General features: G+C 37.6%; 1 protein-coding gene across 1 annotated transcript in view; it reads left to right on the top strand.

The window, feature by feature from the left end:
- Window positions 1-26752, top strand: part of Rme-8 (receptor mediated endocytosis 8) — a 397451-nt gene that overhangs the window by 293911 nt on the left and 76788 nt on the right. The window contains exons 31-32 of the mRNA XM_067147687.2: window positions 1645-1911; window positions 19302-19584. Of these exons, the coding sequence (XP_067003788.2) occupies window positions 1645-1911; window positions 19302-19584 (550 nt within the window). The remainder of the gene's footprint in view (window positions 1-1644; window positions 1912-19301; window positions 19585-26752) is intronic.

Raw genomic sequence — 26752 nt, forward strand, 5'->3', positions numbered from 1 at the left:
CTTTCCAGAGGTTCTTGGCAGTGTAGCAGTGCTTTAAAATAGCCTGCCAATAGCTGTCAGTTTCCTTTATTGTTAGTAACTTTACTTCCATCTGTTTGTTTGAAGCAAAGACTTGGTGGTTAATATCCCTGTAGCTCCTCCTTAAATATGCAGTGTATTTTGTTATATTCTCATTGTTATTTGCAAGAATAGCTGGTTTAATTCCTCTTAGAAACTATTTGATTTCTGGGATTGATGAGAAGAGATCCTGTCTACAGAGTCTCTCAAACTAAGACCTAACGCACAGTGTTTGTACTGTGCGCTATGGCAGTTGCCTTAACTGAACTTATGTCGCACGCAGCCGTCCAACTTTAAGCGTGTATACAATCTTATATGAAATCTTGCCTTATAAAAGATGCCGGAAGTGTCGTCCTTCCTAGATTATATAGGCGTTGTATCTGGTAACCACATTCTGGCTGACGCGAGTGAGATCTGCCACTGTAATGTTTCTGATTTCATTCGCAATGGTTTTTTTCAATTCCTCCAATGTGTGAGGATTTGTTCTCTAATTTACTAGGCTAATTGGTTACAGTCCCAACGACAATTGAAATTGTGTACATCACATCTATTATGCGACGCGTAAGCACTTACAACCATCACTTAGGTTATTTTTATTATTTGTCTGAAAGGATCATCTAATGTGCAGACAATATGCAGACAATAAGGACAAACTTCCACCCAAAAAGAATCTAAATCTTTAAGAACTTAACAAATAAATCAAACTTTAAATTAAACACACAACAATAATTCTAAAAGTACAAAATGTTTGTCAAATATCAATCAATGTCACAATAAAAAATCCACAAAAATTCACTTGATGCATTAACAGGTAATATAAATCCTAAAAGAAGCTTTTCAAAAAGTACCAGGGCAATGCATGGAGCAATTTCATATCTAGACACGTTATTTTACCTATTTATAATGAATGCTTCAGAGCAGCATGAGTCCTTTAGTAGAAACCCCTCCTTGTGCTAATTTTTTGAGTGATTTATTCGGTGACCATTCAAGATTCACACCAATGTCATCTAGCTTTTCCTTTGTTAAAATTGTTTGTGTGTGCGCATGTTTTATATTAAGCATCGAGTCAGTAGTTTCAAATTTATTTAAGTTATGAGAATCTGTGCTCATGAGGGGGCACTTCACCAGGAAATTGCTCAACAAATGCATCACGAGCCCGTCAAGCCGACTCGAACTTGAAATAACTTTTACATATGAAAATACTGTTTTACAATGATAACTGTCTCACCATTCAGACTGGCGACTAATGCTTGCGAGGTCAAACCTGTGGATGTTGCTTGCAAGGTCAAGAACTATGGACGCACCTCCAGTACTGCACCTTATGAATCGAAGAGTAAAAACGCTACTTGGACAGTCTTAGTTTATATGAGAGATCCTGTATTTGAAGATGGCAGTGTATTGCCCTTCTGTATTTTCACATTTGTCCATGTCTCCTCTTTCTCTCTCTTCCCACAGCAACTTTTTCCTTGTGTTTATCCTATTAAATATTCCTTTTTATGTGTCTAACTGTCTATATATCTCCTAATTTCTCATTGATATAACATATTTTTGTGAAACATTCTTCTAGAAATGGCACTCTTTTTCTAGGTGTAGAGATGCAGTGTATTGGCCATTTCCGGTTACTGTTCGGCTTGCTTGGTGTGGACAGCTGCAAGGCTGTTCAGCAAGGTGCTCTGAATGTGGTGTCTAGTGTGACCCGTAACCAGGAGTGTGTTAATGATATTGCTGCATCTGATGTACTGGTGCATCTTCTACTAGTCCTGTATGCTCTTGTGGAAAGTCAGGCCACAACCCTGGAAACACTATATGCTCTCATGTCAACAACCAAGTTAGTGAAGGAGGCTCTTAATAAGGGTGAGTATTCTGCACATACTGTATGCTATTTTAAATAATGGAATAAAATACATGTGATCTTGGAATACTTGGTTCTTAAAGCTCTTCATTTTTATTCCGATAATACTCTTGCCCTATAGTTTTGCTTTTGGTGATTATCATCTCATTTTTGCCACACAGGTAGCCAATATTCATTCATTGTTTTGACTTTTGAGATGGAAATTAATGTCTTCTCAATCTCATATAATATTTAATAACTTTCTGTTGTAAGATGGTGGGTTTTTCAAAAAGCTAAACTTGATTTTTGTATCCTCTCTGTCACTCGATGGAAAGATACAGACAAGAAAAAAAAAAACTGCGCTCTTTGCATTTTTGCACCTGGAAAAGGCTTTTGATTGGGTCCCTTATGGTCTCATATGGTGAGCACTTCGGAGCTTTATAGAATGGGCCTGACTTCTTTACTGAACCATTACAATCGTGATTAGATGTCTAGCTAGAATCTCACTGCCTTTTAACATCACCATTGGTGTTTGTCAAGGTCCAGCCCTGTAGCCCCTATTATTCATTCTTTATACAAATATTGTAATGGCTGACATGCAGTCTCTGCATCCTTGAATGTTTGTATATGTTGATGATGTGGTACTTTTGCAGGAATGTCGTCTTGCACTTCAGTATCGGACACAAATCTGGAACATGTTTGCTGAGAATGGACTGTAATTAAATTTCCAAAAAGATTGAATATTTAGATTGTGGCTCCCAAACCAATGGCACCATCATCACTGACAGTCAGAACTTACAAAAGACTACCCACTCTAAATACCTTGGGTCTCTGATCACCTCAGACGCCAGGCTGAGAGTAAGCACATCCTGGTCCAAGTGGAGCAACGTAATTAATGTTCTCTGTGGAGTGGAATGTCATCCTTTAACTAAACATCAAGGACCGATCCTCAAGATTATGGAGATAAGAACACTGAGATGGACACTACAAGTGACTTAAATGGACCACATAGAAATTACACGAAGATACTATGATGTGTTGGTGTGGTCGCAATCATAGAGAAAATAAGAGAGGCTTAAGTCCGGAGGTATGATCATGTCATACGTAGTAGCAATACTTCATTAATAAAGACAGCCCTTCAGCTAGACCTAGGAGATATGGTTGGATAACATAATGGAAAACATGTCGGATGTAGGCCTCAACTTTGAAGATGTCCAAAGCCACGTTACATGGCAAAGATGTAGCCGGACAGCAGATCTTGTTTGTAAAGATAAATACTAGTTGAGAGAGGGGGTTGTTACTCGACTTCAATATATGGTGGTCTGTAACAGATTATATATTCAATTTCAATATCAAACCAAAGAAATCCAGACCATTTCCAATCTGGAAAATATTTTTCCTTTATATAAAAATCACCACTGTTCAAAAAAAAGAAATATGAAGAAATGTGAAAATTATAGAGGTTTAACCCTATTATTACATGGGCTAAAAATAATGGAGAAAGTTATAGACAAAAGACTGAGGGAGATATAATAGAAACACAGTTAGAGGAAGAACAATATGGCTGTAGACCAAATAGATCAACAATAGACTTGATATTTACAGTGCAAATGATAATGGAAAAACATCTAGAAAGGAACAAGGAAATCCTAGATGTATTTTTGGATTTGGAAAAAAACTTACTGTATGATGCAGTTAAGAGAAAACATGTATGGGAATGCCTGCTGAAAAGGAATGTACCAAAATCATTAATTAACAAGATGTCCGACTCGTTGGCTGAACGGTCAGTGTACTGGCCTTCGGTTCAGAGGGTCCCGGGTCAGGGATTTTAACCTTAATTGGTTAATTCCAATGGCCTGGGGGCTGGGTGTATGTGTTGTATTCATCATCATTTCATCCTCATCACGATGCGCAGGTCGCCTACGTGCGTCAAATAGAAAGACCTGCACCTGGCGAGCCGAACCCTTCCTGGGATATCCCGGCACTAAAAGCCATATGACATTTCATTAATTAACAAGATAAAAATGTTGTATCATGAGAGTAAAAGCAGTATACACGTGGAGTGTGTTCACTCTGAAACATTTATACAAAAAAAAAAAAAAAAGTCTCAAGCAAGAAAGTGTGCTGTTGCCATTATTTTTTATTATATTGATGGATGAAATCATAAAACGTGTAAAACAGAGTATCATTAGTGATGAAGTGAATGCTTGGTATTTACAGATGATGTGGTGATTTGGGGAAAGGGAGAAAAGGAAGTACAAAGGAGACTGGACATTTGGAATGAAAATCTGAAGGAGTTTGGAATGGTAATTAGTAAAAAGAAAACTGTAGTCATGCACTGTGGAAAAGAGAAAAAGAGAAGCCAAGTGAACATAGATAGAGAATGTAGAACAGTTTACATATCTGGGTAGCATTATTAATGGAAGTAATAAAATCAACCCTGAAATTAACAGATTAAGTAAAGGTACAACATTTAATCATCAAGTCGGAGAGCTCTTATAGGATGATGAAGTACCCAAGAGAACGAAATTAACATTATATAAACAGTATTTCATACCAATTGTAACATATGGACTAGAAATGCTGGTAACTAATAAGAGACAAGATAGTAAGATCCAAGCAGTAGAAATGAAATTTTTAAGAACATCGGTTAAAAAGACAAGAAGAGATAGAATTCAAAATATTAAAATCAGAGAAGAGCTACATATAGAAATGTTATACAGAACATATAGAAAGCAAGACTGAGATGGTTTGGACATGTAAAAAAGAATGGGAAAGGAACAGGTAGCAAGAAAGGAATTAGAAAGAGAAGGGGAAAGAGACCAGTTGGAAGACCGAGAAGAGGGTGGATGAATCAGATTTGGAAGGACATTAGAGAAACTGGATTGGATGTGGCGGAAGTAATGGAGCAGGAAAAGTGGCAGGACAGAAAGTAGTGGAGGAGGCTTGTTAACCACACCTGGGTGACTGGAGTGGGACGATGATGATGATAAAAATCAGTAAACCAACAGCAAAGATAAAAGATTTATTCCAAAATTTCACTTGATCCTCAGATATGATTCAAGGAAGTTTTTTCCCTCCCTTAGAAACATTTTATGGTTCATAGAGTGGGTTATTGTAATCACATACTAGCTCATGGACCATGGGTGAGGGGCCTAGTAAGAGGTCCTAAGAGTCAGGATACTAGTTTCTATGGAATATGACTGGGAATCTTTTACATATTCTGACTCATGACTTTTCTTGTGCTTGGGCGGCTAGGACTGTGCAATCAACCAGTGGTCCCTAACTCGTTAGTGCAAAGATTCTCGCTGGGACTACGTTTATGTAGGGTAGCATTCTGATTCATAGAATTTACTGACCTCTGAATATTTTAAGCGCTGGGATGACTGGCTTAGACGGTTGAGGCGCTGGCGTTCTGACCCCAGCTTGGCAGGTTCGACCCTGACTCAGTCCGGTGGTATTTGAAGGTGCTCAAATACGTCAACCTTGAGTCGGTAGATTTACTGGCAAGTAAAAGAACTCCTGCGGGACTAAATTCCGGCACCTCGGCGTCTCCGAAAACCGTAAAAGTAGTTGCTGGGACGTAAAACAAATAACATTATTATTCTCTATTATTATTATTATTATTATTATTATTATTATTATTATTATTAGTAATATTTCAAGCAAGCCTTCAACCTATTTGAGTAACTTAATTCCAGTTCCATTTGACAGGCAAAGTACTCCTAGGAAACAATTTGGCAAACAAAATGTAATTCGATGGGGACCTATGAATGTTAATGTTATGGAAGGAAGAAAGAAAGTAAAACTGGCTGGCTGAGTCAGGAAAGAGGATGGATTTGGATACCTTAGGAGTTAATGATATTTGGATTATTCGGATAAGGGGAGATAAGGATTTCAATCAATCAATCAACCAACCAATCAATACTGATCTGCATTTAGGGCAGTCGCCCAGGTGACAGATTCCCTATCTGTTGTTTTCCTAGCCTTTTCTTAAATGATTTCAAAGAAATTGGAAATTTATTGAACATCTCCCTTGGTAAGTTATTCCAATCCCTAACTCCCCTTCTTATAAATGAATATTTGCCCCAATTTGTCCTCTTGAATTCCAACTTTATCTTCATATTGTGATCTTTCCTACTTTTAAAGACACCACTCAAACTTATTCGTCTACTAATGTCATTCCACGCCATCTCTGCACTGACAGCTCTGAACATACCAGTTACACGTTATAATTCTCTTGTTAGGTCCGTATTGAAATGTACGTAAATACAAAGTATGTTACAAGTGTTATTTTTAATATCCACCTATTCAATACAAAGAGATCTAGTAAATTAAGAATTAAATCTTATCATAAAAAGTTACAAGGGACATGTTTCGCCCATGTTAAGGGCATCATCAGCCTCAAACTCAAACCTGTAAGGTGAATAATCAGGACCCTGATTGTTCTTACAAATTTTAAAAGAGGATATCAATGTAGGTGTTTGTCTAACATAAAATTATTTGAATGTCCTTGGTTAAAATCGTATCAAGCTGCATGTCACAAGTTCACAAGATACACTTTCCGGAGCGCTGAGTCAATGCGCCCAAAACCTGTTAAGGGTAGAGCAATAAACAGCTCAAACTTTATAATGAAATAGAAATGTGTTTCCTTCAATACTCCTATTGGAGGATAAGAAAAAGTAAAGCTGATAGACTGTTAAAGATGTTAATTTCGTCTATTAACCCTTTCGCTTTCAAGCTCTCAGCTGATGGATGTGTGAAAACTGACAGCCATATTTAGCACACTATGCATACACTTCTTTTAAAATTGCATTGAAGGCACACCAATGAAGATATCAACATGAAAGTTGGCAAACTTATAGAATATACATCACTTAGTATCACTGCATGTAAGTCATTTCCCTAAACCAAAAGCGTATAATGTTAAAAAATAATAAATATAGAAGCAAAGTTATAAATTTCAGATTTTGAAAGTTTGGAAGTAATTCTAGGAAATAGTGTTCACAATCCGAGTTTGTTATTCATGTCAGTAGGAAGGCTATATTATTGTTTACTATCATGGTAAATATCACGATTCTATGTCCATTACATCCAAGGAGAGATTAAAATGTTTAAAGTGATGTAACACTGAAAAATGTCAGCCATTTTTGCATAAAAGACACATTTCTTAAATCTGATATCGATATCCACACTAACATCACTGTCTGGAGGTGCTGGATTATTATCATTATCGTCTACACTTTCCGATTCAGACAGAGAAACATCACCATCACTTGAATAATTCTCAAGGTATTCAGTGATATCATCGTCAGCTAAATGAACACTCTTCGCCATGTCGCGTGCGATAAATAACTAGGCCTAACCTAAATGAACTATATCTTACACTTCACTATCACTATGCATCTAATTACCTAAGAAAACTATTTCAATAATGAACTAACAAGTAAACTAAATATATTGCCTACGATACAGCCTAATTTCACTATATGATCACGAATGAAAACAGAGAGAAATGAACGCAAGTTTGCCGCCAACCACGATGTAAACAAGACACGGAACTCCAGTGAGCACATGTATCAGACCTCAAGAATAACGATAAATACGGTTAGCCGGCAGTTCCCGCGGAGTATAACGTGAGATAAAACTGTACTCTTCTTATTCCGTGCAAAAAAAATGCTATTTGGCGCGTAAATAATGAAATAATTACAATAAAGGCGGGTAACGACGGATCGTTACCCTGACAGTTTTCGCAGGACCCGTGGATACCGATAGATCGTTACCTTGAAAGCCAAAGGGTTAAGATAAGACAACAGTCTTAAGTAGCTGTTCAGCTGTCTATAGCCTTATTCAACTGGCTTGAAGGAGTGAAAGTCGAATGTGTTACAATAAGATAACAGTCTTCTTTAAGTAGTTGGGGGAGCAAGGAAAGGTATTCAGATGTCTATAGTCGTATTTATCTTGCTTGAAGGAGCGAAAGTCGAATGTATATTGATGTTGATTAGAGCTTTTTGGTGTGAAGTCTGTAACAAGAGGAGAGTGAATGCTTAGGAAAGGTATTTTTGAAGAGAATGTGGGTTCAAAAGCAAAAAATGGAGAATGTATAAACACTTACCCTTTAGTCTGTAAAGATGTAAATCAGTTATGGATAGGTTAGTTGAAGAAAATAACGTTAAGTGTATGCTCATTTATTTCTTTGACAGTTATGGTGTTAATCTTTGTTTTGAATAGGTGGATATTAAAAATAACACTTGTAACTTACTTTGTATTTAAATACTACTTAGTCGAGCAGCTCGTCTTCTTCCTCGCAGTTCTTCCCAGCCCAAACTTTGCAACATTTTTGTAACGAAGAACAAATCGAGCTGCTTTTCTTTGCATTATTTCCAGTTCTTGAATAAAGTAATCCTGGTGAGGGTCCCATACACTGGAACCATACTCTAGTTGGGGTCATACCAGAGACTTATATGCCCTCTCCTTAACCTCCTTACTACAACCCCTAAACACTCTCATAACCCTGTGCAGAGATCTGTACCCTTTATTTACAATTCCATTTATGTGATTACCCCAATGAAGATCTTTCCTTATATTAACACTTAGATACTTACAATGATCCCCAAAAGGAACTTTCACCCCATCAACACAGTAATTAAAACTGAGAGGACTTTTCCTATCTTTGAAACTCACAACCTGACTTTTAATCAGTGCGGCCAGTATCCAGTAATCGGGAGATAGTGGGTTCGAGCCCCAATGTCGGCAGCCCTGAAGATGGTTTTCCGTGGTTTCCCATTTTCACACCAGGCAAATGCCGGGGCTGTACATTAATTAAGGCCACGCCTGCTTCCTTCCAATTCCTAGGCCTTTCCTATCCCACCATCGCCATAAGACATATCTGTGTCGGTGCGACGTAAAGCAAATAGTAAAAAAGAAGACTTTTAATCCCGTTTATCATCATACCATTGCCTGCTGTCCATCTCACAACATTATCGAGGTCATGTTGCAGTTGCTCACAATCTTGTAACTTATTTATTACTCTATACAGAATAACATTGTCTGCGAAAAGCCTTACCTCTGATTCTACTCCTTTACTCATATTATTTATATATATATAAGAAAACATAAAGGTCCAATAATACTGCCTTGAGGATTTCCCCTCTTAATTATTACAAGGTCAGATAAAGCTTCACCTACTCTAATTCTCTGAGATCTATTTTCTAGAAATATAGCAACCCATTCAGTCACTCTTTTGTTTAGTCCAATTGCACCCATTTTTGCCAGTTGTCTCCCATGATCCACCCTACCAAATGCTTTAGACAGGTCAATTGTGATACAGTCCATTTGACTTCCTGAATCCAAGATATCAGCTATATATTGCTGGAATCCTACAAGTTGAGCTTCAGTGGGATAACCTTTCCTAAAACTGAACTGCCTTCTACGAACCAGTTAATAAATTCACAAACATGTCTAATATAATCAGAAAGAATGCCTTCCCAAAGCTTACATTCAATGCATGTCAAACTTACTGGTCTGTAATTTTCAGCTTTATGCCTATCACCCTTTCCTTTATACACAGGGACTACTACAGCAACCCTCCATTCATTTGGTATAGCTCCTTCAACCAAACAATAATCAAATAAGTACTTCAGATATGGTACTATATCCCAACCCATTGTCTTTAGTATATCCCCAGAAATCTTATCAATTCCATCCACTTTTCTAGTTATCAACTTTTGTATCTTATTGTAAATGTTATTGTTATCATATGTAAATTCCAATACTTCTTTAGCATTGTCTCCTCCTCTATCTTGATATTATCCTTGTAACCAACAATCTTTACATGCTGCTGACTGAATACTTCTGCCTTTTGAAGATCCTCACATACACACTCCCCTTGTTCATTAATTATTCCTGGAATGTCCTTCTTGGAACCTTTTTCTTTCTTAAAGTACCTATATATACCCTTTCATTTTTCACTAAAATTTGTATGACTGCCAATTATGCTTGCCATTTGTTATCATTAGCTGCCTTCTTTGCTAGATTCAATTTCCTAGTAAGTTCCTTCAATTTCTCCTTACTTCCACAGCCATTTCTAACTCTATTTCTTTCCAATCTGCACCTCTTTCTTAGTATATGTGTTATAATAAGATGGGTCTTTACCATTCCTTACCACCTTTAAAGGTACAAACCTCTTTTCACATGTTTGTGGTATTACCTTCTGTGGCTAAGACGACCATGCGACATAGAACTGTACATGTGAGGAACAGTCTTCTCTCAAGTTGAAAAAATTGTTTCTTTATTTTTTTAAGGAGATTCCAAATACCTATTCCCACATCTGTAACATGTTCAGTTTTTGAGATATACATAAGTATCCCCATAAAAAGAATTCAGCCCCTTGATCAGTCTTTCCCCCACCCCCACCCCCATTTAAGTTTATTTTCCTGAAACAAAATTGCATGTTTATTTTTAAAGAAGATTCCAAATACCAATTTTCACAGCTGTAACATCTTCAGTTTTTAAGATATAAATATCCTCAAAAAAAATAATTCAACTATTTTTCACTTCTTTTCACCCCTGTTAAATGCCTTCTCCAAAAACAAAAAGGTACATGTTCCTGTATTTTGAAAGGACTTTCCAAATACTAAGTTTCTTGTGTAATTTCTTGACATATAATGTAGATATACCAGTACTCATTTTAAAAATTCACCTGCTTTTCCAATTCCTTTCAGCCCCTTAACTGGATTTTCCAGAAACAAAAAAATACTTGTTTCATTATTTTTAAAGGATATTCCAAATACCAGTTTTCATGTCTGTACGTCTGTAACACCTTCAGTTTTTGAGATAAATGTATACTCATAAAAATAATTCGTCTTCGTCGTCTTCACTTCTTTCCACCACTCTTCCGCCTTAAGGGGCCTTTCAAAAAACAAAAAATACATGTTTCCTTATTTAGAAAGGAAATTCAAAATACCAACTTTCACATCTGTAAAAGCTTCAGTTTTTAAGATAAAGTATCCTCATAAACATATTTCAACTCCTTATTTACTTATTTTCAACCCCATACCCCTTACGTCGATTTTCCTCCCCCAAAAAAGCAAATGCATGTTTCTTTATTTTAAAAGGAGATTCCAAATACCAATTTTCACGTCTGTAACATCTTCAGCTTTTGAGATATAAGTATCCTCATACAAAGAATTCAACTAATTTTTCAATTCATTCATCTCCCTTAAGTGGATTTTCTGAAGACAAAAGAACACGTGTTTCTTTACTTTGAAAGAAGATTCCAAATACAAATATTCATGCCTCTAACATCTTCAGTTTTTGAGATATAAGTATCCTCATAAAAAGAATTCAACCCCTTTTTCACTCCACTCCCACCCGTTAAGTTGGTTTCACCCCACCCAAAAAAATTTGTGTTTCTTTATTTTTCAAGGAGATTCCAAATACCAATTTCTACATCTGTAACCTTCAGTTTTGAGATATAAGTTTCTCCAGAAAAATAACTCAATTTTTTTCACTTCCTTTCACACTCACCACTTAAGTGAATTTTTCAAAAATAAACAGTACGCGTTTCTTTAAAAGAGCTTCCAAATACGGATTATCATGACTGTAACATCTTCAGTTTTTTAGATATATGTATCCTCGTAAAAGGAATTCATCTCCGTTTTCATCCCCCCCTACAAAGTTGACTCCCTCCCCGAAAATGCGTGTTTATTTTTAAAGAAGATTCCAAATACCAGTTTTCATGTTTGTAACATGTTTAGATTTTTTGGTAGCTATATACGGTATATTTATACAAAAAAATTCAATTTCCTCCCCCCCCCATCCCCCGTTAAGGGTTTTTCTGAAAACAAAAGAATATGTGTTTCTTTATTTTCAAAGGAGATTCCAAATACCAATTTTCATGTCTGTAACATCTTCAGCTTTTGAGATATAAGTCTCCTCATAAAAGGTGTTCAACCCCTTTTCCCCCATTTTTCAGCTCCCTTAATGGGATTTTCTAAAAGCAAAAAATTCGTGTTTCTTTATTTTTAAAGGAGATTCCGAATACCAATTTTTACATCTGTAAACTTTTAAGTTTTTAAGATATAGATATCCTCATTTTTAAAATTCGCTCCCCTTTTCACCCCCTTAGCGCCGGAATATCCAAAAATCCTCCCTTACTGAGCACTTAAACCCTAATATAAATGTATCCCCAAAATTTCTTTTCTTTATAGCCAGTAGTTTTGGCTCAGTGATGATGAATCAGTCGGCCATTCAGTCAGGACATGTTATTTTATATATATAGACTATCAAGATACCCATGCTTCGCTACGGTATTATAATGAAATGTATAATTGAATGCTTAATGTTTTATATATAATCTGCCGAAATTCGCAATCTAACTCATTTTCTGAGAGAATCCGCCAAAATTCGTGATCTGACTCGTTTTCTGAGAGATTACGGCAAAGTTCCTCCCACTTTTCAATCTTTCTTTCCAGCAATCGATTTCGTACTTCCCGGGCTAGGTCCAGGTATTCCACCCAGTCAGTTGGGTCCCTAAATCTTTCTTTGCCATCTTTTCCTATAAGCATTTTTAATATGGATCAAATCCTTGAGAAGATCCGGCGTGGTGTCGTCTTGGGTGCCTAGGCGGTATTGAACCCGCGGCCGGACTGCAATTGTAGTCATTACCCGGCCAGGACCCGTTTCCAGCGTGGTCCGCACATTTTGACGATGGTCCAGAACATTTTTAAAATTCTTATTCTTACTATTAGAGTGGGTGATATTAGTTGAATTTAGGTTGTTGTTGTTGTTGTTATTCTGGACCCCACAGCAAGATGCAAGACCGCTACTTGGCGGTTAATTACATCTGCTGCCATTGTCATTGCTGACAATGTGACCAGCACCATTGTCGCTCGTAGGCAAGTGCACGAGATTTCTGGCGACACGAATGATGTACTTCCATGCATAATTGACCTTGTTATAGAGTTAAACAATTGCACGGTTAATATAATTCCTATCGTTTATTTTAAATGTGTTTAAATTTTTATTTATATGCCAGCAGAATCTACTGTAATCTAACCTTAAGGTCTCCAAAGGAAAAGATGACTCTTGAAAACGAACCCAGGAAAGATTAAAAATGATTAGTTTATGATCAGAAAAAGTACATTATGAGCAGTAAAATCAATTGGTCTCAACTCCTTTTCACCCCACTGCCGTTAAGTTGGTTTACCCCCCCCCCCCCAAAAAAAAAGAAGGCGTGTTTCTTTATGTTTAAAGGAGGTTCCAAATACCAATGTTCACGTCTGTTACCTTCAGTTCTGAGATATAAGTATTCCTATTAAAAAAATTCTCTTCTTTTTCACTTCCTTTCACGCTCCCCCCTCCCCCTTAAGTGAATTTTTCGGCAAAAGGTACTCGTTTCCTTAATAGTAAAGGACCTTAAAATACCAGTTATCACGGCTCTAACATCTTCAGTTTTTGAGATGTGTCTCCTCATAAAAGGAATACAACTCCTTTTCACCCCCACCCCAAAGATGTTTTCCCCCAAAAATGCTTTTTTCTTTGTTTTTAAAGGAGGTCCAAAGACCAATTTTCATGTCTATAACAACTTTAGTTTTTATTAGATGTAAGTATTCTCATACAATTAATTCAATTAATTTTTCAATTCTTTCACCTCCCTCCCCACACCTCTTCATTGGATTTTCCGAGAATATGTGTTTCTTTAATTTTAAAACAGATTCCAAATACCAATTTTCATGTCTGCAAAATCTTTCGTTTTTGAGATAATAGTATCCTCATGCAAATACTTCAACTCATTTTTTAATTTCCCCCTCCCACTTTAGGTGGATTTCTGAAAACAAAAAATACAATTTCTTTATCTTTAAAGGAGATTCCTAATACCAAATTTCATGTCTGTAACATCTTCAGCTTTTGTGATATCAGTATCCTAATTAAAAGAATTTAACCCCATTTTCAGTCACTTGTACCCCTCCACCCAAGTGGTTTTTCAGAAGCAATATATACATGTTTATTTATTTATAATGAGATAGACAATACTATTTTTCACTTCAGTAATTTGTTAAGTTTTTGAGATACACTGTAGAAATGCTTCTTTTAAAATTTCACCCCCTTTTTAGTTCCCCTTAAGTGGAGTTTCCAAAAACAAATCACCTATGTTCCTTCACTTTTACAGGAGATTCCAAATACTAATTTTTACATCTAACATTTTACGTTTCTGAGCTGTACTGTAGATATAGTTTTTCTAAAAATTCACCCCAATTTGTCACTCCTGTTTAACCCCCATTAATTGGATTTTCCAAAAACAAAAAAATACATTTTCTTTATTTTCAAAAGAGATCACAAATACCAATTTTCAGGTCCATAATCTTCTGTTTCTGAGATAAGTGTATCCTCATTTAAGGCATTCAACCCATTTTTCACACTTTTTTCACCCCTCCTATTGGGATTTTCTGAAAACCAAAAATATGTGTTTCTTTATTTTAAAAGGAGATTCTAAATACCTATTTTTACATGTGTAAACTTTAAAAGTTCTGAGATATAGATGCACTCATTTTAAAAATTTACCCCCCTTTTCACCCCCCCCCCCCATTATTTGGATTTTACAAAAACAAGAAGTACATGTTTCTTTACTTTTAAAGGAGTTTCTGAATACCAATTTTTACGTGTGTAAACTTTAAAAGTTTTGAGATATAGATACTCATTTTAAAAATTCACCCCCCTTTTCACTCTCCATTAATTGGATTTTCAAAAAAAAAATACATGTTTCTTTATTTTTAAAGGAGATCCCAAATACCAATTTTCAGGTCTGTAATATCTTCAGTTTATGAGATATAAGTATCCTCATTAAAGGCATTCAACCAATTTTCATCCCTCTTATTGGGATTTTCTGGGGGGGAAAATTACATGTTTCTTTATTTTTAAAGGAGATTCTAAATATCAATTTTTACATCTGTAAACTTTTAAAGTTTTGAGATATAGATACCCTCATTTTAAAATTTCATCTCCCTTTTCATCCCCTTAGCAACGGAATATCTAAAAATACTTTCTTGGCGAGCACCTTCATTGTACTATAAATAAATGTATCCTCAAAATTTCATTTCATTATGTCCAGTAGTTTTGGCTCGGCGATGATAAATCAGTCAATCAGTCAGGACATGTTATTTTATATAATATATAGATGATCTCTCTCTAGATAGTGAAATTTTATGTAACCTCTGGTTGTTGAACAGATATAAACAAATATTGATGCTCTATGAAATTTTATAAATGCCATTCATCACTCATAAATCAACACAATTAATATATAATGTAGAACAAGATATAACCGACAAGTATATAACTGATTAAATTTCCAATTTCTGTGAAATCATTTAAGAAAGGGCTAGGAAAACAACAGATAGGTAATCTGCCACCTAGGTGATTGCCCTAAATGCAGATCAGTATTGATTGATTGATTGATTGATTGATTGATTGATTGATTGATTGATTGATTGATTGATTGATTGATATGTGGTGTAGGCTGATTATGAAGAATCATGAGCTCATTGCTTAGTACTGGACCTAGCAGAGAAAATCAGTGAAACTGGAAGGAAAATAAAATGTCTTTTAGGTTCGCACCAAATTATCTATACCTTGGAGCTATTCTTCTTTTTGCCATTTCCCTGCTGGCTGATGTATGCACAGCTGGAAGATTTTTTGCATATTTGTGAATGACTGTAAAACTAGGGAAGGAAAGAGAGAGAGGAAGAGTCACTTGCTTAAATCATCTTCATCCATTCCCTTTTCCACATTCTCTCTGGGTAGGGTAGTGTACCAAAGCCCTCCACCTTACTCGATCTTTCCACCATCCTCTTCTAGTACTTTATTGCTATCGACTCCTCTATTTGCAATACAGTCCACAACAGAGCTCCTCCATCTCATTCTAGGCTGTCCCCTAGGCCTCTTTCCAGTCTCTGTATCCATGAATGTTCTCTCTGGTATTCTCTCTCCTGGCATTCTCATCATGTGCCCAAACCATTTTAGCTTTGCTATATCAATCTTACTTAAAAAGGGCTGTAAATACACATGTCAAAGAATAGGAAATGGATTAATTGGGAAATATTTTTCAAAAATGCTAGGCAACTTCACACTGGATTCTTTCTTCTCTTATACTGATAATGATTTGTTAAAATATATCATAGTTTCAGTGCCCCCAACCCCACTGAATCTGTAATATAATCCTTTTTCATTCTTGCTTGGTTAACTCCTTTTCAGTCCTGAGTTTTCCTTTCCTTGCTTGAATATGTTGTCTGTATTGCAACTTCAATGATATCATACTGTTACTATTCGTTGATATGGAAAATTATTTACTTCTCATGATGAACTGGCTGCAATTGAATCCACCATTTAAAAAAGGAGAAAAGTCCATTACAAGTAATTTTTCAGGAATGAAAGAAAAACTGTATAAAGTGATTAATTCTAATTAGTAATTTCACAGAGGCTTGCAGACTGAACGCTGAAAGGCATAACGGTCTATAATGATAATGTATGTATGTATTCTAATACTTCTGCATTCAAAACTAACTTAAACTATAAAAGGTTGATTAGGCATTACATCACACATAAACATATTACTATTTAAAAGATTAACGTAACTCCAGTGGTCAAAATATATCGTGGGCTTGCCATGTTTTTCAAATGATTTATTCATTTTAAATGATATTATCAAACAGCTTGATTAAATAATCATAAATATAATTCGGAAAAATGTATTCAGGTTCAAATACAATATATTATGCAAGTACATAATGGTTTTCTGATTTTCATTCATTGATTCATTGCTTTCTTCTTCTCCCTCAGTTGTTGGCTATATCAATATTTCTTCATAGAAACCCAAATACTCAGAAGGAATGTATTTTATCATTTTTCTGTTATCTTCTGATTTCTTTCTATTTAATGGTACTTGACCACGAGGATGTGCTGCAATTAAGTTCATTCTGGGGTTTGGTATGGCCGTGCCAGGAGGTGAAATGTATGGTTTACAAGCCCATCTATGTTTTCACTTGGTGTGACTCTTGGAACGTTTCTAGACGATGTCTCTAGAAATAAGCAAGTTCTTTTATAGGAAGTTGGCCAGCAACTCTTGAAATCTAGAATATTATCTCCATCTACAAGAATAACAGTAAAACAGCCTTGTGTATGAGCTGTGACTATCATTTTTACATGCTCTCGAATTGTGTATGTCCTGTCTCTCTTCCGCACTACTCTCTTATTGGAAAGTTGTGGAATATTTTCTGAAAACTTCCACTATCTGTTAATGACAAAATAAATTTTACCATTGTGTGATTATGGTTCTGACTAGAACCAAACCAAACCCCATGGTGCAACAGCCCCAAAGGGCCATGGCCTTGCAAGCGACCGCTGCTCAGCCCAAAGGCCTGCAAATTACGAGGTGTCGTGTGGTCAGCACGACGGATCCTCTCGGCCGTTATTCTTGGCTTTCTAGACCGGGGTCATCATCTCAACGTCAGATATTTCCTCATTTGTAATCACGTAGGCTGACTGCCCTCACATGCAGGTAAAAATCACTGACCTGGCTAGGAATCAAACCCAGGGTCTCCGGGTAAGAGGCAGGCTCAATTCCCCTATACCGTAGGGCCGTATTCTGACCAGGACAGGAATCAAAAAACAAATGCAGTTCTGTTACTGAAGACGATACTTCTTCTTCAATGTACTGATGCTGGAAAGTACATACTCGTTGCTACCTTTCTGCGCTTGTCCTTCATGATAGACAAAGAAACATGAATGTCCTCTTCGTATGTTGTATATGAAGTACATTAAAGACATTTACCCATAGCTGCCTACTGTAAAACATCTCTTGTACAGGTATCACCGAGACTGGAAGATTCTGCATAAAGTCAAAACTTGGGGCAGCTGCTTGTGCATGGTCTGTGTATTTCTTTTCTAGTTCATTAATTTTCTTATAAAATTTCTGACTTGTTCTCTTATGAACTAGTAGTTCGGCCACAGCAACTCGTTTAGCCATGTCATTGAGGTGAGGAGTTTTTATCTTCACAACTAACTCCTCACAGGTGCAGAATATGTCAATCTGTGGTCTTCCAAAACAATATGAACAATTATCATGAAAATATTTAACCTAAAATGGGTAAGTTAATTTGGTGTCTGGGTGCTGCTCTTTAAAGAGAGAGTGCATTATCCGAACAGAAAGTCTTGCATCTAGATGGGGAACTTCTTTACCTCCATAGTACGTTTCTTTTAAAGGAAAATAAATAATATGATTATGTATTCTTGCAAGTTCCTCCCCTGGTGTAGCACGAGGATTCGGTGCTTTCCTTCTCTTCTCCACTGGAGATATTCTTGTCTCTTGCAGCTTGCATAGTCAAATGCTATCTTACATACCTGTGTGCATATACCATTAAGCATGACATGGTAAATGTATGTTGCTGATCTCGGGTTACCTTCCTTTTGAATGCGTTGCTGTTTAACTGGTAGGCATTCAGTGAGACTTTGAAGGTACAAATCTTGAGCATTTTTTGATTCAAGGCTGTCTATGTAGCATGAGATGCCTGCCTGTGTTATTTCGCACCCTCCTTCAAAGCATTTCTGGCGACAACTGTGAAATGAAAGAACGATGGTATAGCATATGACTGCATATTACCATGTCATATCAGGTAATGTATTAAAAAAATAATAAAACTAATAGGGCAAAAAAAAATGTAATACTATATCATAACCTCAACTTATTTGCAAGGATTTTCTGTTTTGCATACTGGAACATGTCTGCCTGCATGATTCACATGAGCAAGACCCTTGATCTTGAAATTCCTGATTTTATTTCTCTTATATTCATTTGAATTACAAACACCTCTCTTTATTTTGTGTGGCAAAGGTGGTATCCTGCTTATCCAAATGCTACATCTTTACTGGACAATGGAAATTTGTTTGTGAATAGAAAAAACGTGAAATGCACAACTAAACAAATGACAACTGCAAAGCACAACCTCCTATGATTGAAAGAAGGTTACAAGTCCATGTTCACTTGTGGACTTGTAACTTTATTCAAATGAAACAAAATTTAATGTGACAGAACGAAGCATGTACATTAATGGGAATTGTCTCCCTTTTACACTGAATTATGAGGATTTTAGTCATAGGTTATGAAAATGTCCTTATGTTTTTTTGTTATATGTGACTTCTCTCTTTCTACAAATGATGGATTTAGTTATTTTACCTAGGATTTGTAGATTTAATCTGTGATTGCCAGACCTTGACCATCAGATCTTTGGAACTTAGTATCCAGTCAGAATTTTACACTTGCCTCTATGAGAATTCCCCTCTGCCTTCTTAAATTTTGAAGTATATCCCTCAGATCTCCTGGTATTCATGATCCTTAATCCAGATTTTTTTCTTACAGGTGCAGTCATTTACTTGCTGGATCTGTTCTGCAATTCTAATGTTTCCATTGTAAGGGAAAAATGTGCAGAACTATTAGCGCGTATGATGGCTGATAAACTTATGGGACCAAAAGTGCGCTTGACTTTGGGACGTTTCCTTCCTCCCGCTTTTGCTGATGCCATGCGAGACAGTCCTCAAGCATGTGTGCATATGTTTGAGAACACTCATGAAAACCCAGAACTCATTTGGGATACAGACTGTCGGAAGAGAGTCTGCAGTACAATTGCTGAACTGAGAGAAGAGTAAGTTCATCTTATGTTATTATTCTCTCTATTGTTTTACAATTGTGAATATTTATGATTCAACAATGCAAATTTTCACATATTTTAACAGTTATGCTGAGTTCACAAGGAAATTTATTCACTGAATTGTATTAATCTTTTTAACAAATTGAATCACTCTGGCCATGTGATCATTGCATATATCAGTGTGATACTGTGCCCTCGGGAAAGCCTGTCAACCCCTAGAGGGCACATTCCGAGGTGGCGGATAGGAGGCCTACAGAAATGTGTGGTGAGATACCTTGGAAATGAACCCGCGGACCAACAGGCAGCCCTACTCCTGAGGGTTTATAATACTTGGACACCCTCTCTTCAGGGGTCATAAATATGGAAGGCTCCAGCTCAGGGTTATGAGTGAAGTCCACAATGGTAGCAACAGTTGAGAAGCTGGAATTCGGAACAGTGCGGCTGGCAGAAGTGGCATCCTAGTACTCAGGATTAGTAAAAGGTATTTGTCCATAACTTTGGGCATATATCTGAGTTAGCATCTGTTCTTCATGTTAGGAGCGGCTACAAAAGACGTTTGTTGACCATGTTAGGGGCGGTCTAAATTCCTGTTGGTAATAGTTCTAAAATGTCCCAGCGACAAACTCTGTCACAACCCATAAATCATGTCTACGTCAGTTTTGTCGGATAATGCTAGGACGTCCCGTAGAAGGGACACGCGACGGCCTCACCTGACCACAGTGACAAATAGACAAGGGCTACTGGTTTAAGGGCGGAACCAGCTAAAGAAGCTAGCTCAATACAAACAACATTTATGCATCGCTACGCTCAACATTGGGACTCTTACTGGACGCAGTTGTAATCTAGCAGCGATGCTGAAAGAATGGAATGTTGACATTGCATTTGTGCGAGAAACACATTGGAAAGGCCAGAAATCTCATGACATCAGAGGTAGCTATAAACTGATCTACCATGATACATCCAACAGGAATGGTGTGGCTATCGTTGTCTGCGCCAGCCTGCGAGATCGAGTTGCTGAGGTTCAGCACGATTCAGAACGCCTTATGTCAATTACTATCACCACACTATCTTCTCGACTCTGTGTTTTCTCTGCATATGCGCCACAATCTGGCTGTGGTGACCTAGAAAAGGAACAGGTTTGGCAGGAGCTCCAAGACAGTGTTTCAGCGTGTCCTCAAGATGAGTTTCTACTTCTCTGTGGTGATCCCAATGTATGTTGGTCACACCAAGGATGGTTATACCTGCCATGGTGGTAATGGCTACCGTATCCAGAAATGATGATGGTATTGGATTTTGCCAAGGCAGATGACATGGTTATTGAAAACACATTTTTCAAAAGCGCATCAACCGCCTCATCACCTATACTAGTGGTGACTATAGCAGCCAAATTGACTTTATCCTTGTTCGATGGTGTGATCTCAGATTAGTATTAGATGTCAAGGTCATACCATCTGACTGTGTAGCCCCTCAGCATAAGCTGCCCGCGGCAGATTTAAAGATGTGTAAACATTGTAGAAGTGGGGGTGGGGGTGGGGGTATAAATGCCCCCAAAAAGATCAAGTGGTGGAAGCTTAAAGACCAAAAGGAGACCCTAGCAGACAGTGTAAATTTTCCTCCCATCGACCTGAATGCATTTGACAACACGTGGATCACATTCTGGAAATCTGTTACTGCAACTGCCACAGCAACCTTGGGTACAACAAAATCTGTTCCCACCGTATTGACAGGCAGACGTGGTTATGGACAGCCCATGTCCAAGAAATTGTGCATAAAAAGAAGAAGGCATGTAGAAACTGGGTTTCACACAAAACTCCAGAGAACAGGGAAAGGTATGTCATAGCCAAACTTGAGGCTAAGAAAGCTGTTTTTGAAGCTAGGCACAGTCACTATAGTGACCTGTATGTAACACTGGATTTAAAGGAAGGAGAGAAAACTATCTTTCGTATGGCCAAAGCTAGAACAAAGTCTGCACAGGATATTGAGCATTATGTATGCATAAAGGACAAAGATGGTCAGCAATTACAAGACAAACAGAACATCCTCAAATGTTGGCAAAACACTTTGAAGAGATTTCGAACATTGAGTTCCCACATCCTCCTATTCCAGAAAGTAATCCAACAGCAGGTCCTATCTCACATATCACACCAGAGGAAGTCACCAACGCCTTGGGTACAACAAAACCTGGTTCCCACCGTATTGACAGGCAGACGTGGTTATGGACAGCCCATGTCCAAGAAATTGTGCATAAAAAGAACCGTGAAGAACCAGAATGCGCCAGGACCCAATGATCTTCTAGCAGACTTCTGGAAATAGCAGGAATTAAAAGAACCCACGATCACCTGGCTGACCAACTTTTTCAGTGCCATAATGTACTCTGGCTCTGTTCCCAGTGATTGGGCTGCAAGCATCATAAGCAAAAAGGTGACCCAGCAGAATGTGAAAATTACCGTCCAATTCACCTCCTGTCGCACACAATGAAGATATTTGAGAGAATCCTCGATCGACGGCTGCGTGATATTGTCGGCATTAGTACCAACCAGTGCAGATTCGTCAAGGGTGCTGTAACAACCAACCCATCTTTGCTGCCAGAATGCTCATTGAGAAGCATTGAGAGAAACTACGGCCACTGCATATTGCCTTCATTGATTTTGAAAAAGGCTTTCAACCGTGTTGCACATCGTGTGGTCTGGTATGCTCTTCGTAACCATGGTGTACCAGAAATGCTTATCAATTGGATCAAGATGTGTTACACAAACACCACAAGTCATGCGCGTTGCGCTGTCGGCATCTCGAAGAGTGAAAGTCTGTGTACACCAAGGCTCCACATTGTCCCCATTCTTGTCATGGACACAGTAACACAGGACCTGCAGAAGAGTGTCCCTTGGACTCTCTTGTATGCAGATGATGTCGCATTTGTTGATACCACCAGAAGTGGATTACAGCGTTAAGTTGAAGTTTGGAACAGCCGTCTCTCACAGTATGGTCTTAAACTGAACAAAAAGAAGTCCAAATACCTGGAAACCATCCCAAGCAATGGCTCAGTTCAAGTTGATGGAGAGACCTTAACAAAGACCGTAAATTCAGGTATCTAGGATCTCATTTGCAGACCGATGGTGGGATACGTGATGAAGTGCAAAGTAGGATAGAGGCAGCATGGATGACATGGAGAGAAGTCACAGGCCTACTCTGCGACAGAAAGATACCACTACATCTGAAATCGAAAATATACTGGATGGCAGTACGTCCTGTTGCATTATACAGTGTTGAATCTCGACCAGCTGTCAAAGCTACATAGCGCCAATTACACACCATGGAAATGCGCATGCTCTGCTGGTTGATGGGCATCACACTCCTGCGTCATGTCAAAAACGACACCGTCCGCCAGCAAATGGGCATTGCACCCATCACTGAGAAGGCACTGGAAAAACATCTCCATTGGTATGGTCATGTCCTGTGTGCTGCACCTGTAACAGTAGTCAATCTCACCCACATGTTTGAAACGAATGGGAATCAACCATGTGGATGTCCAAAGCAGCGTTGGCATGACACAGTGAATGTGAATATGAAGACTTTGGACTTAAAACCACACGATGCCCAAGACCATGCAAAATGGCGAGCCGAGATTAGAACAGCGGACCCTTCACCAGAGGGAAAATGTTAGGAAGAACAAGAAGAAGATCAATGTGATACTGTACATTGAAGCCTTATTGATTTTTTCTAATTTTTTTTTCCTGGTGGAAGGAAATGCAAATTTTGAGGGGGATGATTTTTTTTCTTGTTTTTTTTTTTGTTGTTTTTTTTTTCATTATCAGTGATTTACACAAATTTTTCAATTACAGTTGAGCCTTAATTCTCTCTCATAATGAAGAGCAGCAGAATAACAGAAAATCAGTTCAACTTGCTCATACCATATTTTATGTTCTTTTAAAAAGTCTGCAACTTTCTTCTGAATTTTACTACCAGCAACTATTTTGCTGATGTCCATTCTAATTATCCAGAGTTAAATAATGCCCAGGAATGAAGTGTCATCTTCTTGCTCAATAAAATGAATGAAGGTTTCTGCTCATTCAAGGGCAATTTGTAGAATAATACACTATCAAGGTATAATCCCTTCTTCCTAGCCATTGTTATCATTGGCATCCCTGTCAGTGGCCACCAATTCATCAACGTGAATCTTTCTATTATTCTAACTTTTGCCAATTATACCTATATCAAAAGGAAATTTTTGATAATGGAGAGTCATTTTAATTCTCTGAGGTTAGCGAACCATATTTGCTAACTAGGCGGGACTGTGCAGACAGTCTGCCACTGCTAGGCAATATTTTGGAAAAGCTTGCCAATGATCTTGACTTCTCAGTGGAGCATAGGACACATAGAAGAGTTCTCCATCTGACTTGATTTGCTGCCACTGTCTTGTTCTTACAGGACTTCCCAATTATCACTCTGTTATGACTATTTTTGGAAGGGCTCTGAAAGGTCTCCATGATGGTAGGTTCGAATCCCACAGTCAGCAGCCCTGAGATGTTTTTCCATGGTTTCCTATTTTCACACCAGGCTGTACCTTAATTAATGCCGTGGCTTGTTACCTTTCCAGTCTAGCCCTTTCCCATCCTTACATCACTGAAAACCTTTGATTTGTTAGTGCGACTTTAAACCACTAGCAAAAGAAAATAAAGAAAGAAAGAAAGAAAGAAAGAAGTGTCTCCATTTTCCACGTGACAGGTATAACATTTTTTTTCCATGTTAATGTTTTTCATTGTAACCCCATAACCCTGCATCACTCTCCAGATTGCTTGGCACTGTACTCTATCGAAGGCCCTTTCAAAGTCAATAAAAACCAAGTACATGACTGATATTCCATGGACTACTCTAGTATGATTCTTAGGCTATTAATTTGGTCTGTACAGGATTATTGTTCTCTAAAAACTGCCTGTTCTTTCCAGAACATGGCCTCCAGTAGTTCTCTCAGTTGATTCAGTATGATTCTGGGAAAAAAAAAAGCTTTTCTTGGTATAGACAAGAATGTAATTCTGCACCAGTTAATGCAACATGTCAGATTCCCCTTCGTCAATAGTTTCATCAGTGCCCTTCTTCCAATCCTCTGAATGTGTGTCTATGTTCCATGTGTCTTCAAACAATGGTAACACCACTTTGCAGTTCCCTCATAGTTTTTTTTTTTTTCAGAACCTCTGTCACAATGTTATCCACACCAGGTGCTTTGCCTATCTTGCAGTTCTTCAGTGCCCTTATGATCTCACTCTTCGTTGGCAGGTTTATATTCACTTGCAGTTCTGGGACCTCCTGATAGTCGGCCTCACATTGATCCTCCTGTACAACTATATTCAGCATTTCACTGAAATGGTCCTTCCATCTTTTCATTTGTTTTCACTATTCATGGCCGTTTGAATTTCTTTCGAGACAGCTGATTTGTGATGTTGTAGAGCTGTTTAGAATCTCGCCTGAGTGCTGCCTCATGTGCCTTCTCTGCTAGTCTATTTACCTGGTTCCTTCTATCATCTCTTGCTGCTTTTTGTATTCATCAATTCACTTTGCTGTAATGTTCCATCAAGCTTTTCTTCTTCATTTCATCTTTGCCATGATTTAACTGTGCTTTAATATCTCTTCCTCCGTCTATCTTCTTCCAGGTATTTTATTCAAGGCTTTCTCTTGTTTTACTTAAATCCCAGTATCTTCTCACTTGTGTTCAAGAAGGCTGATTTGATCCTTTTCCATGTACCATTCACACTTGTTTTATTTGGGTCTTCACCTGAGCTCTCAAGTGAACTGTACCTATTCTTCAGCTCTAATACAAATTCTTTTATATCAGCTTTTTGATGATGTATTTCCTTTGTCCACTTTGTTTGTTTCTTCAATTTACCATACCAGTCTGAATCTTCACTGTGGTGTGGGGAGCAAACAGAGAGGAAGTACAAGGGTAACTTGACATGTTGTGTGAGATTATTGAAAATTATAGAATGAAAATCAACATAGAAAGGAGTAAGACAGTGTTGTTGACTAGAGGAGGAAGGGAGGAAAGGAATAATAAAAATAAAGGGACAGAACCTTGAAATTGCGGAGAGCTTCAAGTACTTGGGAAGCAAATTGATACAGGATGCAGGTCTGGACATGGAGATATGAAACAGGAAATGCATTCTACCAGAGTGTGAGAAACCTGATGTTGAGGAAGGAAGTACTAAAGGAGTGTGAAGAGGTAATGTCTAAGACAATACTGACATGCAGCAGAGACCTGGATACTGACGAAAGTACAGGAGAATAAAATCCAGGCCATTGAAATTAAATTTTTAAGAAGTGTGATAAGAAAAACAAGAACAAAATACTGTAAGGACATCAGGAAGAAAGTCACAGTGGAAAAGCTTTACAACAGAATGGAGAGGGATATACTTAGATGGTTTGGACATGTTAAGAGGATAGAAGAGGGAAAAATGCTGAAGCAGATGATGGAGACTGAGATAGAACAATCAAGAATGGTATAATTAAAAGAAACGTAGATTGGAACACAATTAAGGAGGAACAGTGGTGCTTGGATTGAGGAAGATGGAAAGGTGCCATAATTAACCCAACTTGCTGGGAGCTGGATGAGGGAAATTAATTATGTTGATGATGATGGTGATGGTGATGCTCCTTCAGTTTTTCGATGTTGAATTTCCTCTTCATTTGCTTCTTCAATTTACTGTAGCAATCTTTGTTTTAAAGCCATTACAGAGTGGCGATCGCTTCTATAATCTGCACCTCTTTTGTTCTGGGTGTCTAAGTGGGACTGTCACCACATTTGGCTGATCACAAAGTGGTGGATTTGATTTTGTGTTCTCCCATCTGGCAAGGCCCATGTAATTTTATGGCATGTTTTGAGAGGAAAAATTGTTATTCAGGCAAAAAGAAACATTATATTGGACTCCCATACCATGTTTCTCTAGTACTCTTTGCATCTCCTCATTTTTGTTTCAGATTTTCAGATTAGTATTTTGATCTTTCTTCTTGGTCTTGGTTACAACACTTTCAAGCTGTCCATAGAAGTGATCTTATCTTGAGGATCCATTGTTTCTGTTGATGCGTAGCACTGTACAAGGTGGATATTTCTAACTCTTGTCTTGAGCCATGCTGTAATGATGGGTTTGACACTGGGTTCGTGTCTAGAGGGCTG

This window comes from Anabrus simplex, chromosome 5 (assembly GCF_040414725.1).
Source record: "Anabrus simplex isolate iqAnaSimp1 chromosome 5, ASM4041472v1, whole genome shotgun sequence".
Taxonomy (NCBI): Eukaryota; Metazoa; Arthropoda; class Insecta; order Orthoptera; family Tettigoniidae; genus Anabrus; species Anabrus simplex.